The sequence below is a fragment of the Clupea harengus genome, chromosome 11 (genome assembly GCF_900700415.2).
Source record: "Clupea harengus chromosome 11, Ch_v2.0.2, whole genome shotgun sequence".
Classification (NCBI taxonomy): domain Eukaryota; kingdom Metazoa; phylum Chordata; class Actinopteri; order Clupeiformes; family Clupeidae; genus Clupea; species Clupea harengus.
The window spans coordinates 17496370-17512702 of NC_045162.1; the positions used below are offsets into that span (position 1 = coordinate 17496370).

General features: G+C 41.7%; 2 protein-coding genes across 2 annotated transcripts in view; both read left to right on the forward strand.

Moving 5' to 3' along the window:
• LOC105896113 (membrane-spanning 4-domains subfamily A member 4A-like) overlaps window positions 1-16333 on the forward strand; it is a 37608-nt gene that overhangs the window by 413 nt on the left and 20862 nt on the right. The window lies entirely within an intron of this gene.
• Window positions 1030-8106, forward strand: LOC116222309 (membrane-spanning 4-domains subfamily A member 4A-like). The gene is made up of 5 exons (XM_031575815.2): window positions 1030-1246; window positions 6725-6874; window positions 6994-7107; window positions 7235-7312; window positions 7420-8106. The coding sequence occupies exons 2-5, from the start codon at window positions 6743-6745 to the stop codon at window positions 7498-7500; spliced, it is 405 nt and encodes a 134-aa protein (XP_031431675.1). The 5' UTR covers window positions 1030-1246; window positions 6725-6742; the 3' UTR covers window positions 7501-8106.

The window sequence follows — 16333 nt, forward strand, 5'->3', positions numbered from 1 at the left end:
TTCACTTTAAATTTCAATTTTTTTTTCCTAACTTGACTCATCTATTATTACTCCAAGTATTTAAATTAACATTTCTTATGAGTACATTTTCACACAATGATAATTAAGCTACTCTGATTTGAGTGTAGGGGGGTAATGAGAATTAGGACAGAGAGGCAATAGTGAGACAGAGGGATGATGAAGAAAACAAACAAGAGAAGATCCAGAGAGAGGTGTGTGGGACTCGACATCACTGAAGAATGGCCCACCTTGTGCAATGTCTGGACTTACCACTTCTACATTATCACACTCAAAACATCTGGCCAGAGCCTTTCCCACCCTTGCTTCTGTGCTTTCCTCTAAACGTATCCCTCTTCTCCCAACTTCTCCCTTCCCTTTAATGTAATTGTGCGGCTTTGTCACAGTTACTGACTAAGAGGATTTCAAAAAAAGTTATTGTGGTCATGAGCCGAAAAAGAAAAAACATGGCATTAGGGACGAGGAAGCTATGAACAGGAAATTGTCAGTTTCTCTTCTTAAGTGTAGATTATTTTAGCTAAATAGTCATTTTTTATTTAGAATGTGCTCTCAAAACTGTTCTTTCTCTGATCCTCTGGACCTTTCAAGTTTGTGTAACTTCCAACAGCAACCATGGTGGTTGTCACTCATCATTACCCACAACAAGGTGCCCAATATGTCACTTCACCCCAGAGCGGAGTTGTTCCACCAGCCTCCTCTCCACCAGTCTCCTCTGTGCTTGGGAAATTCCTTAAAGGAGAACCAGCAGCCCTGGGGGTGAGTCTAGGATAACCTAAGTTCCATATAACCCAAATGACTATTAACTCACTATCAACTTCCACGGAGCTCCATTTGTTTTCCTTTATTTTCCACAGACAGTTCAAATTATGATTGGTGTGGTTGTGTTCCTCTTTGGTATCGTGACTGCATTTTATGCATCAACAATATCCACTTTCTCTGGCATCATGTTCTGGGGAGCCATCATTGTGAGATTTATTCATTCATTGCATTATTTTTTCTCCTTTAAAAATGTATTCAATAAAGTAGTTTGTTTAAATGATTGCCACCTGTAATATTCCTCTTAATATACTATGTGAAACCCACAGTCTAACCTTTTTTGTGTCATCATATTACCAATGGCTCTCCTAATGCCATATGTATTTTTTATGTGTGAAAACACTCTTTCTTTCAGTACATCACTGCTGGTTCTCTCACTGTTAGAGCCAATAAGAAGCTCAGTCCATGTTTGGTGAGTATTTGATGATAGAACATTCAACACTGTGTGAAAACACTCTTTCTTTCAGTACATCACTGCTGGTTCTCTCACTGTTAGAGCCAATAAGAAGCTCAGTCCATGTTTGGTGAGTATTTGATGATAGAACATTCAACACTGTCTACAGGCCTGTACCTTAACGCAACATCTGCAATACATTACATTCACACTACTTCATGTTTTCATGTCTCTTTGCAGAAGACCTTTCGTTTATTTGGTATGTGAGGTATTGTTGGCTTGTGACACTGAGTATTTATAAAGAATATATAATAGTATAGATAAAGTGTATGAGCAGTTTAATGTGATTGTGATTGTGATGCAATATGAAGGATGTATTAATGCTGGAGAGAACTTTGGGCGATGGACACTAACCGCATTAAATTCATCGTTGGGGCCACTTATGATGTCCTCCCAACTCAGCAGAACCTCAGTCAGTGGGTGGGTGAAGACAGAGGATGCATTTGGTGTTGGATGTGAAACTACACATGGAGACATAATCAGGTTTTAAAATAATTTGTGTGTTTGTTTAAGAATAAACAAGTTGAGGTTAACTCTTTGCCGGTTAATGACAGGGACAGTACAATTTTTTTTGTGTGAGAGGGGCAGAAAAGTGGACACCAGGCACGTATAAACAGTACTAGCAAATGGGGCAAAGTGCAGGATTGGAGATTGCTGGCTGATGTCGCAAGACAACTTCAAGTTCCACAGTGTATTGTTGTGACTGCTAGGAGACCAGACATGGGCCCTATTCCTCGTACCTCGCTTAGCGAGTTACAGAGATAATTTTCAGGATAAGATAACATAGGTCCGCCTTTTCGGTTCTTCAAAGCAACTTTGGCTAAATTACCATAGCAACACATCAATAAACTTGAACCTGCTCCAGCGCAGGCTAATTTAAGTGAAGCTGGATAAGCTTGCCACACCCCCGAAAAAAAATGGCAGCTCCCTTCCTGAGAGATCCCATTGACCAAGGAGCGATATTAGTTAGATTAGCGTTTCATAGGGAGAGAGTTCTTCGCGATCACCAAGATCCGTTATTCCATAATGATGAGTTCTTGTATGAGCGCTACCGATTCAGCCGACAAGGAATAAGCCATTTATTGCAAACACCACACACCGCAGCCAAGCATTGACTGTGTCACAAACTGTCTGCATAGCCTTGCGCTTTTTTGCGAGAGGTACATTTTTGTAGTGTCGCCGATGCGGAGAACAAAGCACTCATAATTATATGACAGTATTATTAGTACACCATAGCATATCATTATTGTAAGAAATGATTAAGGTGGACTCATGATAAGAAATATACACAATTTCTTTTCACTGCTTCAATGTATTGCATTTCTTATTAATACATTTACATTTAGTCATTTAGCAGACGCTTTTATCAAAAGTGACTTACAAGGAAATATATGGACACACATGGTAAGGAGGTGAGGGGAATTGAACTAGGGACCTTGCGAATACTAAACAACTCCTTTACACAACTCCTCTACCCCCGTACCACTGTCGCACTTGCTGTCATACATACATACATATATTTTCATCCCCCAATACACATCCCCATACACAGCTTCTTGTCTTGCTCTCACAGCGGTGGCGGTGTTGGATTTTGCCATGATTATGGTCTTGTAGTCTTCATAAGCGTTCATGATCATCTCCTGCTCGCCAGCGGAGAAAAAAAGAGACTCTTTGTTAGAGTTTAGTAGCCATTGTACCGTTAGAAAATCATGGTTTTAGTGATCGACCCTTCCCCCTTTTGAAGTAGGACGGGCACACGCAATTACCCTGATAAGTGAAGTCTGGTTCGAATTAACAACATTGTTTGAGCGCGGATCAGCCTTGGAAGAACCGAGATAGCCTGTCCTCAATCATCGCGTTAATTTAAACTGGCTAATGGGACATTTGATCGACTTCATTGAACCACGTACGAAGAATACCCCCCTGGTGTTGTATTCTGACTGGGGCGCATTTTTGACTTATTGAGTAAACGATTTCTTTTGAAAAAATGCAATTGAGGAAGCATTTGAAAGGAGGAAGCTAAAGTATGTGGAACTGGTACAGGGGCGTAACTATAGGGGGTGCAGCAGGTGCGGTCGCACCTGGGCCGTGGGTCTAGGGGGCCCATAGCCGGGGCCCGTAGACATATTTATGTCAATTTAAATAGTCTGAATAGCCAAAAAAATTACACCGACAAGTGTTATAGGCGGAATATGTGCGCGGGGGGAGGGGGCTTTGCAGCAGCGGTTAGAGATCTACCTTGATAATTTCACAGTTTTAAGTGTTATAGGCAGAATATGTGTGCGGGGGAAAGGGGCGTGATGGCTGACGCGGTTACAAACATGAAAAAAAAAGGGTACAGGACTGTACCCTTACGCCACTGACTAGGGCCCATCATAATAGCCTGCATCTGGGCCCGTCGTAACTACGTTACGCCACTGAACTGGTAGCAGAGGTCAGTAAGCACACACAAGACCACTGGAGATAGGTGTTAGAGCAGGGCTCTTCAATTAGTTTGGAGCTGGGGCCGGTTCTTGAAACTGAGGCAAAGTCAGGGGTCGGAGGATATGAGTAATCACGGTAACAAATAAAGAAATTACAACAACATACTGAAGTAATCAATATATTCTATTTTGTAAGTGCTTAACAAGATATGCCCAAGAGGCCACATAGGCCCAAGGATTCAAAAATCAAACCAGGTGAGCAATAACCAAGCCATATTAACAGACAATTGGAGAAATGCAATTAACTAACAAAAACATGCACTTCATTGCACATAGCTGTACCAACACGACTTTACTGGTCATTATCCTCAATATTTAAGATTAAACTGATTTGAGAGACAGGCAGAATCAAATGTATCTCCACCAACAAAATGCATTGCATGGAACTGAATAGAATTGCAACAACTTACAAGTGCATGGTATTCTATCAAGGAAATGTGTTTCAAATTGCATCACTGTTCAGGTGAACTGTATCAGTTGTTTAGAATCATTCATTTAATTGGCAAACAACTTCCAAGTGCACCCATCTTTTTTTTACTATTCTGTCCCCGCTTCTGTGTGCGTGGCGTGGTCACTCTAGCCTGCTACATAGATAGATAACAGTTTCCCCAAGAGAAAGTCTGAAGCTTGAAGTTCTTTTCAAACCTTTACTTAGGAAGCACTGTAAAACTGAGCAGACATACAGAATGCATCTTAGTAATCTCATCTTGTAACATTCGTTTCTAAAAACAATCACTTAGCATTGCATTCATCAAAGTAAACAATTCAAACCAACTTCGGTTCATTACAAGTGGTTTCCACAAGAAGTAATGTTTGTTTGAAGTAATAACTGATCAACTGTTTAAGAAAATACTTACAGGCAAACGTTTTCTGGCCATATATATCAGAGTACGAAAAAATATACCGCCAACTATAGTGTGCATACCGCCACCAACTGCATGTGAGAGTGTACTATTAGTCATAGTCATGAACTGAATGATGCTACCGGAGCACACTCCGGGGGCCAGTCCAAAGCAGCTCGCGGGCCGCCTATTGAAGAGCCCTGTGTTAGAGGCTTTGTGGTTAAATCAGCCAAAACACTTATGTTGGATTTCGTTTTTTGAGGACAGTCGCTCAAATCAGCTTGAAATGAGTCATCTAAGGCTGATGAAAATGTGAGCCAGTGGTTGTGGCTGAGGTGCTCGCAGGGGCTGTGAATTAACCTGAACTAACACTGAGAGATGTGAAATCTTGTCGAGGTGTATGTTGTTGGTGTATGTTGGTGTATGTTGTAGGTGTATCTGTTGAGGTGTATCTGTTGAGGTGTATCTTGAGGTGTATCTTGAGGTGTATCTTGTGTTGTCTGTGGTGGTGGTGTAGGTACAATAGGTACCAGCCTCACACAGGCACCAGAGTAATGGCGGTACCTTACCTTGTGAACGGCGACAAAATAAATGTGGGTGCAATTGTGCATAAATAGCCATTCTCTCTGCACGAGGGCCCCCAAGATAATGTTGGTACTATCCTGTCAATAGCGCCAATATATGTTGGGGATCACACCCGATTGGATAGATATCAACCATTCAACACAACAGCAGATCAATTCAGTTGAAGACAAAGTGTGGTGCCTACCATAGTGGTCAAAATAAAGATCAGTCTCATATCAGTTTCATAAAACAGACTAAATTATTCATTTGGAACTCTGTTTAATTTAAGCAATAAGCCCCAAGAGGCCATGTTTTGCGCTGATTTTAGAACAGGTAAGGGGAGTTGTTAGGCACGACGCAAAGCTTATTGCGAAGCTTATTGCTTTTCTAAAACTGTCACTACAAATATCTGATATGGTTTCATTAAATAACGACAATACAATTTAACAAACTAAATAGTTTAATAACAAACCGTCATTCTTCCGCCACTACAAAGTACAGTTCCTAAATAAATCTTTGCCACGCAACAGCCAGATGGAACACTTGCGCTACCGACAAAAATGGGGTGCTTATTTATTCACATTAATTTGTATATCGCCATTAATAGTGCAATTGTTGAAATAGTTTTCAAACGGGCCCCTTTTTGCTGGTGCAGCGACAGGGGTATCTTGATGTTGATGCTTCAGTGTCCCAGATGATGTTGCAAGGATGTTGCTCCACTCCTTCCTCTTGCTGTAATTTGGACGGCAGTAAGATTTCAGTGACGACTCGCACCTATGTCCCGTCACTGCCATAATCTCTCTCCCCTCTAGGCCAGCGTCAGTTTTGTAACGTCTTTCTTTCTTTGAAATATTCCATGCGCAGTAATATGGAATGTTATCATAGAATGTTATGAGGACAACTTGAAAGGTAATGCTGGATTTTACAACGGCATGGAACGTGATTTAGCCAATCACAATCAAGGATTGGAACAATCAGTTTTAGAAAATTAAATTAATAACTGCAACCATAATTACCATATCAATAGCTAGTAAATGTTGATTACTAATCACACAATGAATGAATTCCAAGTGTACCAACAGTGCCATGTGTCCTAACCCATCATGAGTATAGGGGGGTGCCAGACACCACAGTTTAATTGAAATGCCTAATTCAACAAAGCAATGATGAAGGAAGGGGCCCATTTGTGCGTCGTTGTTGTATCCTATGGGCAGTTGTTATATTGGTCAGATTATTGCGTATGAGCACTTGCAAGTCAAATGGGTCAAATGGGTCAAATGCAGAGCGTACATTTCACAGCGACCTCAGCCTGCGTGTGTTTGTGTGTGTGTGTCCTGTGTCGCCTCCATAAAATACACGTGTGTGTTGCAGTGTGCTGCTTGTGGCAATAAAAGAACTGACTGAAGTCAGCCTTGTTTGTTTGAAGTGAGAGTGAGAGGATTGGCCGCCGTCCTAAACCAATAGCTACAGGAATTTAACATTCAAATATATTGGACTGAACTTATAATCATGGTTATTGTGGTGTGATTTTTGCTTTTTTCATATAGGTCAAAGCATCACTGGTGATGAATATCTTCAGCACAATAACTGCAGTGAATGCCATCATTTTGTTTGGTTTGGATTTCATCTTTATAACAGACCCTAATTACGGCTGTTTTGATGACTATAACTGCCACAGGAACAATGCATTATTAATGGTAGATATACTTAACATTATAAATTGTATAGAGCAAACTGTACTGTTCATAACATACATCACAATAATCTTGATCTGTCTCACAGTCGGTATGTGTAATATTTCTTTCCCCTACAACAGAGCAGGACACAGGGAATTGCTGGAGTGATGATAGTGTTGTCTTTACTGGAGTTCATTGTCTCCATATGTGTATCTGCGTTTGCCTGCAACGCCACCTGCTGTTCTGACACTGAGGTGAGTATAACTATGACAATAAATCTTTACAGACCAGCAGCACTTTTGCTGCCCAATGCAGTGGGTTATTAGACTCCACACTGAATAGGCTGTCCCTCTTTACATGTTTTTGTATTTGATTTTGTAGCAGGTGGTATACAGTTCAAGACAGGTGCCCCCCTATTTTCCCACCTCCCACCTGCCTGCACCTCCACAGGGTACACAGGTACAGAGTCATGAACATTACATTGGAAAAGATCATTACTAATCACCTTGAGATAAAAAGGTGGGTGTGAATCCTTCAGCTACCTTTTTCATGTGTTGCTTTTCCAGATGACTTTCTTCCCAACCAGTGTGGGTCCTCCTCTTCAAAACTGCAGTGCCGATGGCAGATGGCAGAAGTGGCAAATCTGAAGATCTGCCCCCAGAATACACCACTACCCAAGAATGAGTCATGTAACAACATTTAGATTGACAGGGGAGGCTTTATGTCTCAAGCAAATGGTAACCTTGTGACTCTCTTTTGAATAATTTATGTCTTCAATACATTCTTGAAGAGTAAGTGTGTGAATGTATGCAAGTAAATCCATTTCCATATACTCACTATCAATTGTATGTATTAAATTGAAACTCTAGCTAACTAGCAAGCTCCAAGTGACTTGCTTTGCATTCTAGGGTCTCAATCAATCAATGCAACTATTGGAGGGCATCCTATTAGCAATGAGAACACATCCTATAAAGTCACCTTTACATATAGGATTGATATGAGCAAACACATAGAGGAAAGCATAATATGAATGAAAGTTGTTGTTTCTTTCTGTAATCTCTATGCATTGAATATGTGATTGTCGACTATGAATGTATTATATAGGCCCACATTACTTTGCCAAGATGAATATGAAAATGACTAATAATGTTGCTCTATTGTCTTCAGCATCATACAGTATCATTTCCATTTTATTACACATGTATACTTACTTTAATTAAAATAATTACATCCAATTAAATAATTGTTTCAAACATAAGTTGTAATTTCTGTTCTTTGAACTCTGAAAGGACCGGAATTTGAAATTGTATAGTTAATAAGGATATGCCATAGTCAATAATTCAATGTATCTTATACCTAGTTATAATTGTTACTTTTATTTGGATTTAACTAGCATGTAAGCATTCCTGGGTGAATATACTTTGGGTTGACCTGGGGAGTGAGGTGTGATAAAATAATCCAAAGATCCGTATCCGAAGACCGAGTCGGAAAATGAACGAATCATTTCTGTTTCCTCTAGCTACCAGTACTGAGCCTATGCAGGTCACGTGAAAAATGATCCAGAAGGTGAACGATTCGTTCATCTGCCGGATACAGATCAGATCCGTATCCGGCAGATGAACGATTCGTTCACCTCCCGACCGTGTCTTCGGGTCAATGTTTCGTTCTTCTGCCAACCGAGTCTTCGGATCAATGTTTTGTTTTTCTGCCAACCAAGTCTTTTGGATCAATGATTCGTTCATCGTTCATTCATCACGTGACCTGCATAGGCTCAGCACTGGTAGCTAGTGAAAACAGAAATGATTCGTTCATTTTGACTGGGTCTTCGGATACGGATCTTAGGATCATTTTTCACGTGACCTGCATAGGCTCAGAAGAGGAAACAGAAAGGATTTGCTTACCCCATTCACTTTCGCGTGGCTAGGTTTAGTAAGACGTGAATGATATTTCTTCACAAGTAATAATTACAGGTTTCGTTATTTTAACATTTTTGTACTTTACTTAGAGTTCAGCGTAATAGTTTGCCGTGATAATTTAATGCTAGTGTGATAATAAATGACCACTTCAAATCATCCAGACTGTCATGATACATTATTTTAATGCAGGAATTTCTCTTACCATCCCCCCCCCCCCCCCCCGAAATGAACGAATGACTCGAAAAAAGATTCGTTCATTTTACTGAACGAGATTCAAAGAACCGAGTCGGTAAAATGATCCGAACTTCCCATCACTACTATTAATTTGTATACTTATACTATTGAATTGCAAGCTTGCTCTCGTGTGTGTGTGTGTGCCATGTGTATTGATCGTCTGGGAACACCTTTAATACTGCAAAAACATGCCCATTTTAAAATCGTTTTGGTGAATGTTGATTAAATGTTGATTAAATAATGTTGCCGTTTTTACTATGCCTGCACCAATTTTTTTTGATAGCCTAAATGTAACATCTACTCCCTGCTCTAGGGCCTATTTGAATAGACGGAAACACCTACATTCAGTGTATTTAATAGACTGTCCTTGGATGAAGATTTAGATATGCTGAGGTGAAGCTCTGTGAGGGAGGGTGAATCTTCAAGTCTCTGTCTCAACAATGTCGGCCGCCATTGTTCAAGAATAAACCTGAAGCCATGACTGACAAACGCAAGACTGAGTTTCCAATATATGGTATAAAACGAAATACTATCAACTCCTGCAATGTTTAACTTTGTTTAAATTTGGCCAAAATCCTGCGAAAAGGCACTGTGGATGGAGGTCAACACCGACCTCTGCAACATCTTAGAGGGGCTCAAAGGCACCACCAGGAAGAAGCTGGAGAAAATGGGAGATCTTATATACAGCTATGGATCGGAAAGGTTTGGAGCAGTCGAAAGAAAGAGATCTGAACCGACAATCCCCACTAAGTCCAGGAGGCAGAAGGAAATAGATCGCCTAGTCAGAGAGAGGAGGCAGCTGAAGAAGCAGTGGAGGAAAGCCACAGAGGAGGAAAAGGAGGGCATCAACGTCTTGCAGGAGGCCATCCGGAGTAGACTTGTGACACTGAGAAGAGCGGAAAATCTGGTAAAGAAGCGCAGAAGGAAGGAACAGACAAGATCACGCTTCTACAAAGACCCCTTCAAACTTGTGAAGAGTCTCTTTACAGCGGAGAAGAGTGGAAGCCTCTCAGTGTCAAAGGCAGACCTGGAAAAACATCTGGAAAAGTCCTGCACAGATGCCAAACGCCACAAAGAGGTTATTCTCCCATCTGATATGCCACCAATCAACCCGCCAGAGCACCAGCTAGATATCAGCCCACCCAGATGGAGCGAAGTGGAGAAAACTGTGCGTAGAGCAAGGGCTGCTTCAGCCCCAGGTCCTAACGGAGTTCCATACAGGCTCTACAAAAATGCACCAGATGCCCTGCGATTCCTCTGGAAGCTCATGAGGGTGGTCTGGCAAAAGAAGGAGATACCAACATCCTGGCAGAGAGCTGGAGGAATCCTTATCCCAAAGGAAAAGGACTCCTCAGAAATCGGCCAATTCCGCCAGATCAGCCTCCTAAACGTTGAGGGAAGATATTCTTCAGTGTGGTCGCTCACAGGCTGGCAGGATACCTGCAAAGAAACCATCTGATTGACACATCAATCCAGAAAGCAGGCATCTCTGGCTTCTCCGGTTGTCTGGAACATGCGAGTACCATCTGGCATCAGATCAAAGTTGCCAAGACGGAGGGAACAGATCTTCACGTGGTGTTCCTGGATCTCGCCAACGCCTTTGGCTCAGTCCCTCACAACCTCCTCTGGACCGCATTTGACTTCTTCAGGGTCCCTGTAGCCCTAACAAGCCTTGTCAAGGCCTACTTCCAGGACGTGCAGGTGTGCCTATCAACAGCAGAGTACACCACAGCATGGCAGCATCTAGAAGTGGGAATTATGGCCGGCTGCACCATCTCCCCGCTAGCCTTCACAATGGCCATGGAGATGATAATTCGAGCATCTCGGTGGGTGGTTGGAGGACAGCTTATAAGACCTGGCCTGAGGCTGCCGCCTGTGAGAGCTTACATGGACGATCTTACCACCCTCACCACGACCAAGGCTTGCACTGTACGGCTACTGAAAAAGCTGCAAGATAACATCGAGCTGGCTCGGATGAAGATCAAGCCGAGCAAGTCCAGAAGCATCTCCATCGTCAAGGGGAAGCTGTCAGACCAACGCTTTCTCATTGGCGATGAGCCTATTCCAACTGTCTCTGAGAAGCCTGTGAAGAGCCTTGGCCGATGGTATGATGCCTCCCTTAAGGACAAAGAGCAAGTAGATCAGCTCAGGAAGGATGTAGCCAGCGGCCTGGAGAACATCAACAGAACCGCACTACCTGGCAAGTTGAAGCTCTGGTGTATGCAGTTTGGGCTCCTTCCACGCCTCTTATGGCCACTTACCATGTATGAAGTCCCGATCTCAAAGGTGGAAAAGCTGGAGAGGCTGGTCAGCTCATATGCAAGGAAGTGGCTTGGGCTTCCCAGGTGCCTCAGCAGTATAGGGCTCTATGGCAAAGGAGTATTAGAACTGCCCATTTCCAGTCTAGCAGAGGAGTATAAATGCGCCAAAGTTAGACTGGAGATGATGCTATTGGATTCGAGTGATCCATTTGTAGCCCAAGCTGCACCCATCCTGGCTACTGGGAGGAAGTGGACCCCACTGGAAGCAACCAAGCAGGCAAAGGCAGCACTCAAGCACAGGACATCGTGGGCCGAGTGCAGCACGGGAGGAGTGGTCTTGGAGCCGGAGCCAGTACACCGGCCTGGAACAAGGCTACTCCGTTCCAGAGACGCAAGCTGGTGGTCCAGGAGGTACGTCAGCAAGAGGAGGCAGCAAGGTGTGCAAAAGCTGTTTCACAGGCAAAGCAGGGGCAGTGGATGACTTGGGAGGGAGTGGAGAAGAGGAAGATCTCCTGGCAGGAGCTGTGGGAGATGGAGGCATTTAAGGCTAGCTTCACCATCAGGGCCGCTTATGATGTACTGCCGTCTCCCAAGAATCTTAGCCAGTGGTACGGAGAAGACCCGACATGCTCCCTCTGCCCGACTCCAGCTACACTAAAGCACATCCTGGTGGGCTGCAAGACCGGCCTCACTCAAGGCCGGTACACCTGGCGGCACAACCAGGTGCTACAGTGTCTTGCGGCAGTGATGGAGAGTCGACGGATGAGCGTCAATGCCCTTCCTCCACCATCTCGTAGGCCGGCAACAACATTTGTCCGGGAGGGCGGGGGCCAAGTCACTCTCACCACCACAAGACCAGAAACTGGACAGCTAGGTGGGGCACGGGACTGGAAGATGCTGGCAGACCTAGGCCAGAAGCTCCGATTTCCAGCAGAAATAGCAACATCAAATCTGTGACCAGACCTTGTGCTTTGGTCGGCCTCACTCAAGCAGGTGTATATCGTCGAGCTCACGGTGCCCTGGGAGAGTGCGGTGGAAGAGGCTTACGAGCGCAAGAAGCTAAGGTATGCGGACCTTGCAGCAGACGCACAACAACGAGGCTGGAAAGCTAAGGTCTGCCCAGTTGAAGTAGGCTGCAGAGGATTTGTAGCCACCTCAACATCCAGGCTTCTTCGAGAGATGGGAGTGCGGGGGAAGGCCCACAGGCAGGCAGTCAAAGACCTTTCCAGGGCTGCTGAAAATGGAAGTCAGTGGCTGTGGATAAAGAGGAAGGACTCCGCCTGGGCTGTCGGATGAGTGATGGCATCTAGGGAGTGAGCCCGTGACGCCGGATCTCACTGCTGAACCCTCTGGAGGTGTCGTGGGTCAATCAGCGAAACATCGAAGAAGGAGGGCGCCCACTTGACAACCCATAGGATGCCATCAATCATTCGACCAACCCACAGAGTCTCGAGTATGCAGAAAGGGATATTAACACCTTGTCCTACATAACAGATCTGTAATGTACTCAAAGTAGAGTAATACCTATTTCTAGTCCTTTCTGTGTAAACTACTCTGTCAATCTTTGTCATAATCAGAATTGGTTGCAGGTGTCATCAGGCTACATTTGAATTGTCATAACCTAACATTGCCAGCCCAGAACATGACAAAGACCATCTGATGCATATTGCCTCAAAAGTTCATTGAACATTTCATTTCAAGTTGTATTGTTCCTTGAAAAATTTCAAGGATAGAAACAATTGTTCCTGGACATAAAATAATGTTACTGTAGAAAATATTTAACTGATGTACTAACTTTTTAGACCTGAGAGTTACTGGAAATGATTTGATCCGCGATGCCTTTCATATTTCTCATTGGGCTCCCACTAATAAGTGCCACTTACATGTCATCACAAACAATGGAATTTCCCTTCATTTGAAAACTCCTTGACAACACAGACTGGCATGTATCAAATCGTTCTCTGAGATAAAAAATAATAATTGGATTACTTTACCATAATTTCAACTGTCAAAAAGAGGTTAGAATAATTTGTCCAGTACTAGTATGTGCTGCCATCTATTACTTTAGGTAATGTTAGATTATAAGATTATATTATTCTGCTTTGCAGTTGTGAAATTTTGAATAGTGTTCGAACATGATATTAAACGTAAGACATTGTTGCATTCAACTGTTTATTCAACCGTTGGGTTTGAATGGAGAATACATTTCAAAATAAAAGCACGTTCCTAAATTCTTTCAGAAACAGCTAAATAATTCAATAGAACCCAATTGTTTTATAAAGGGTAGTATGACATAGTAGAATAGCGGCAAAGGAAGGTCAGGAACGGTCAACACATTTTGAATAATCATGTTTTCTGTTCAGTTTTCTTAAACAATAGTACAGGATTGCTCATGATTACTCATTACTAGGGCTGGGCACGTTAACGCGTTATTATTGCGTTAACGCAACAATTATTTTATCGCGCGTTAACGCAGGTTTTATTATTTATTTTATTATTGTAAAAGTCGGTTGCTCACAGGCTTTTATTTTGTAAAAGTCTGCTGCTGACTGCTGCGGAACCGGAAAAGAAAAGAATGGGCAGATAAACAAACATGGAGAAGGGCATTGCTGCCATAGACATATATATATATGATTATGATTGCTGCGACGTGCCAACTCGCAGCCATCTTGGTAAGGTAAAGGCTGGACTGTAAACAGACGCAAGTGAACGATGGAGCTGCGGTGGAGCTGGATAAAAAGCACTATAGCGTTTACATTTCTCAACCGATTTAATTGAGTCGTTTGTATATTCAAGGGTTTATGATCTACGTGGAGTACCAAACAAAGTTTGGTCTCCATGTTACTTAGAATCTCGATAGTTAGGCTAAAATCGCCAAAGATATATATATATATACATACTTGTGATAATTGCAAATCATTCAACGAAACAGACAGTGGAGGGAGGCTTCGGCAGACTACGTACAGCAGAGTAACCGGTGAACCAGTAATTAGTGCCAGCAGTGAACTTTTTGGTGCTTTATCACACTCTAACATTAATGCCTTGGCAGTGGCAATACGCTTTAGTTTTGTGTTTGTTTTGATAACATTGTTTAAGTTGAGAATTACACAAAGTATTTATTTTATGCTGCTATATAAAAATGCTGACGTTAAATGTTTGCACAACAAATGTTATGGCACTTTAGTTCATATGGCAGTACATTTAAAATAACAGTGTCAAGTATAGGAATTGACAAACTGCACTGAAAGTGTTTTCTGGTTTCTCACTCAGAGACATTTGGTACTGAACATAGACTGGTTATGCTGCTCCTTGATGAAAGTAAAATGTTTCTGCTGTTACCTCAGAAATTGCCTGTTTTAATGATATGATTGTGGCTCAGGATTTTTTTGCCAGTTTTTTTCTTTTTCATAACAAACAGGATAACATTAATGCCCTGGCAGTGGCAATGAGCTTTCATGTTGTATTTGCTTTGCTAACATTGTTTAAGTTGAGATTTAAACTGAATATTTTATTTAACTGCTACTGTATTAAAATGCTGATGTTAAAAGTGTTTGCTCAACAAATGTTATGGCACTTTCGTTCATATGGCAGAACATTTAAAATAATAGTGCGCTATACACTACTTTTGAATTAATTATTGGATTTTGCGTATACAAATGCGATTAATCAGGGATATCATGCAAATTTTGAATCGTTGCCCAGCCCTACTCATTACATGATTATTAGAGTTGAAAGGTTCAAACCAAGCCATGACATTTCATTTCAATTTACATTCTAGTATGGATGAAATGTCCATATAAGTATGGTTGTGAAAGTTCACAAAAAATAATTTTGAACACGAAAAAAAAAAAAAAAAGCGAAATCCTGGAGGGACTGTTTGGAGATTCAAAGTCTTTGGTAAGATCCTGGCATCATGCCCCATTATCAAACACTGACAAACTTCTCATCACTTGATAAATCACTGATTGAAGGATATATGAACATGTAAATGTGCAAATGATTTACTGTACACAATGTGTATGCAGAATACCATACTGTTGTTGATCCAGGAGCCTAATCATCATCTCATCTATCACCCTGTGATCATGTGGGCTAATCCAGATAACTAACCCATAGAGCATTCATAAAAAAATACATAAAAATCTCAACTATACTGTGACATATTACTGTGACATATTATGGGGATATGGGGACACTATCTCCAGGAGGATCCTAACACCATGGGGAAGGTTAGAGCTTAAAGTCTCATAAATGATCAAGTCCTCTTGGTGGTCTCTGAGGTCGAGGCAGAGAGGAATGGTTTGGTATGGTAGCGGAATGGAATGAAATTTCCCAGTTCCAAAGTCGGATATTTTAACAGGAATGTGACCCGAAGTCGGAATTTCAATTTGGATAATGGGACAAACATCATCAACTCCGACTTCAGAAACTAAGATGGCTGTCCCCACACATCAGCTTTGTTAGCTCTGCTGTCTAATTTGTATTGTATAAATCAGTCATGCATACAGCACTTCTATCTGTGAAATGTTGCTATGGTGTTTGTATGTGCAAAATACAGAGTAATGCGTTGATATCAACTGGTATTTCTAACATCTGGTAACAATTACTAATAACATCAATTGGTATTGTATTTGTTTTCCGAATTGTTACTTATAATTGCTATTTAAGTGTGAAATGTATTATTTGTATTATGTATTATATCATGCAAGTATTATACATGACAAGTGTGATTCCTTGCCTAAATGTTTTTATCAGACCTTTTCCATGAGCAGTAAAAACCACATAGAGATAAACACGAGAAGTAGTCTGGTGAACCACAAATGTTTATGGAGGAAATGAGAGGGGTCAAGGTCTAGCTGTGATGTTGTTGCCAGTAAGACTGTAGAGAGATTAGGACACTGATATGGTAAAAGTTTGTAAAACTCATTTGCATTTATTTTTATATAGCATATACAATAACTTAATTATGGCCCTTTTCATATGCAGTAACAGGAGACATATTCAATTCATATTTGACCTACCTTGTATGTTGATGGGCATTATGCTATTAAAATATGAAATGTATATGT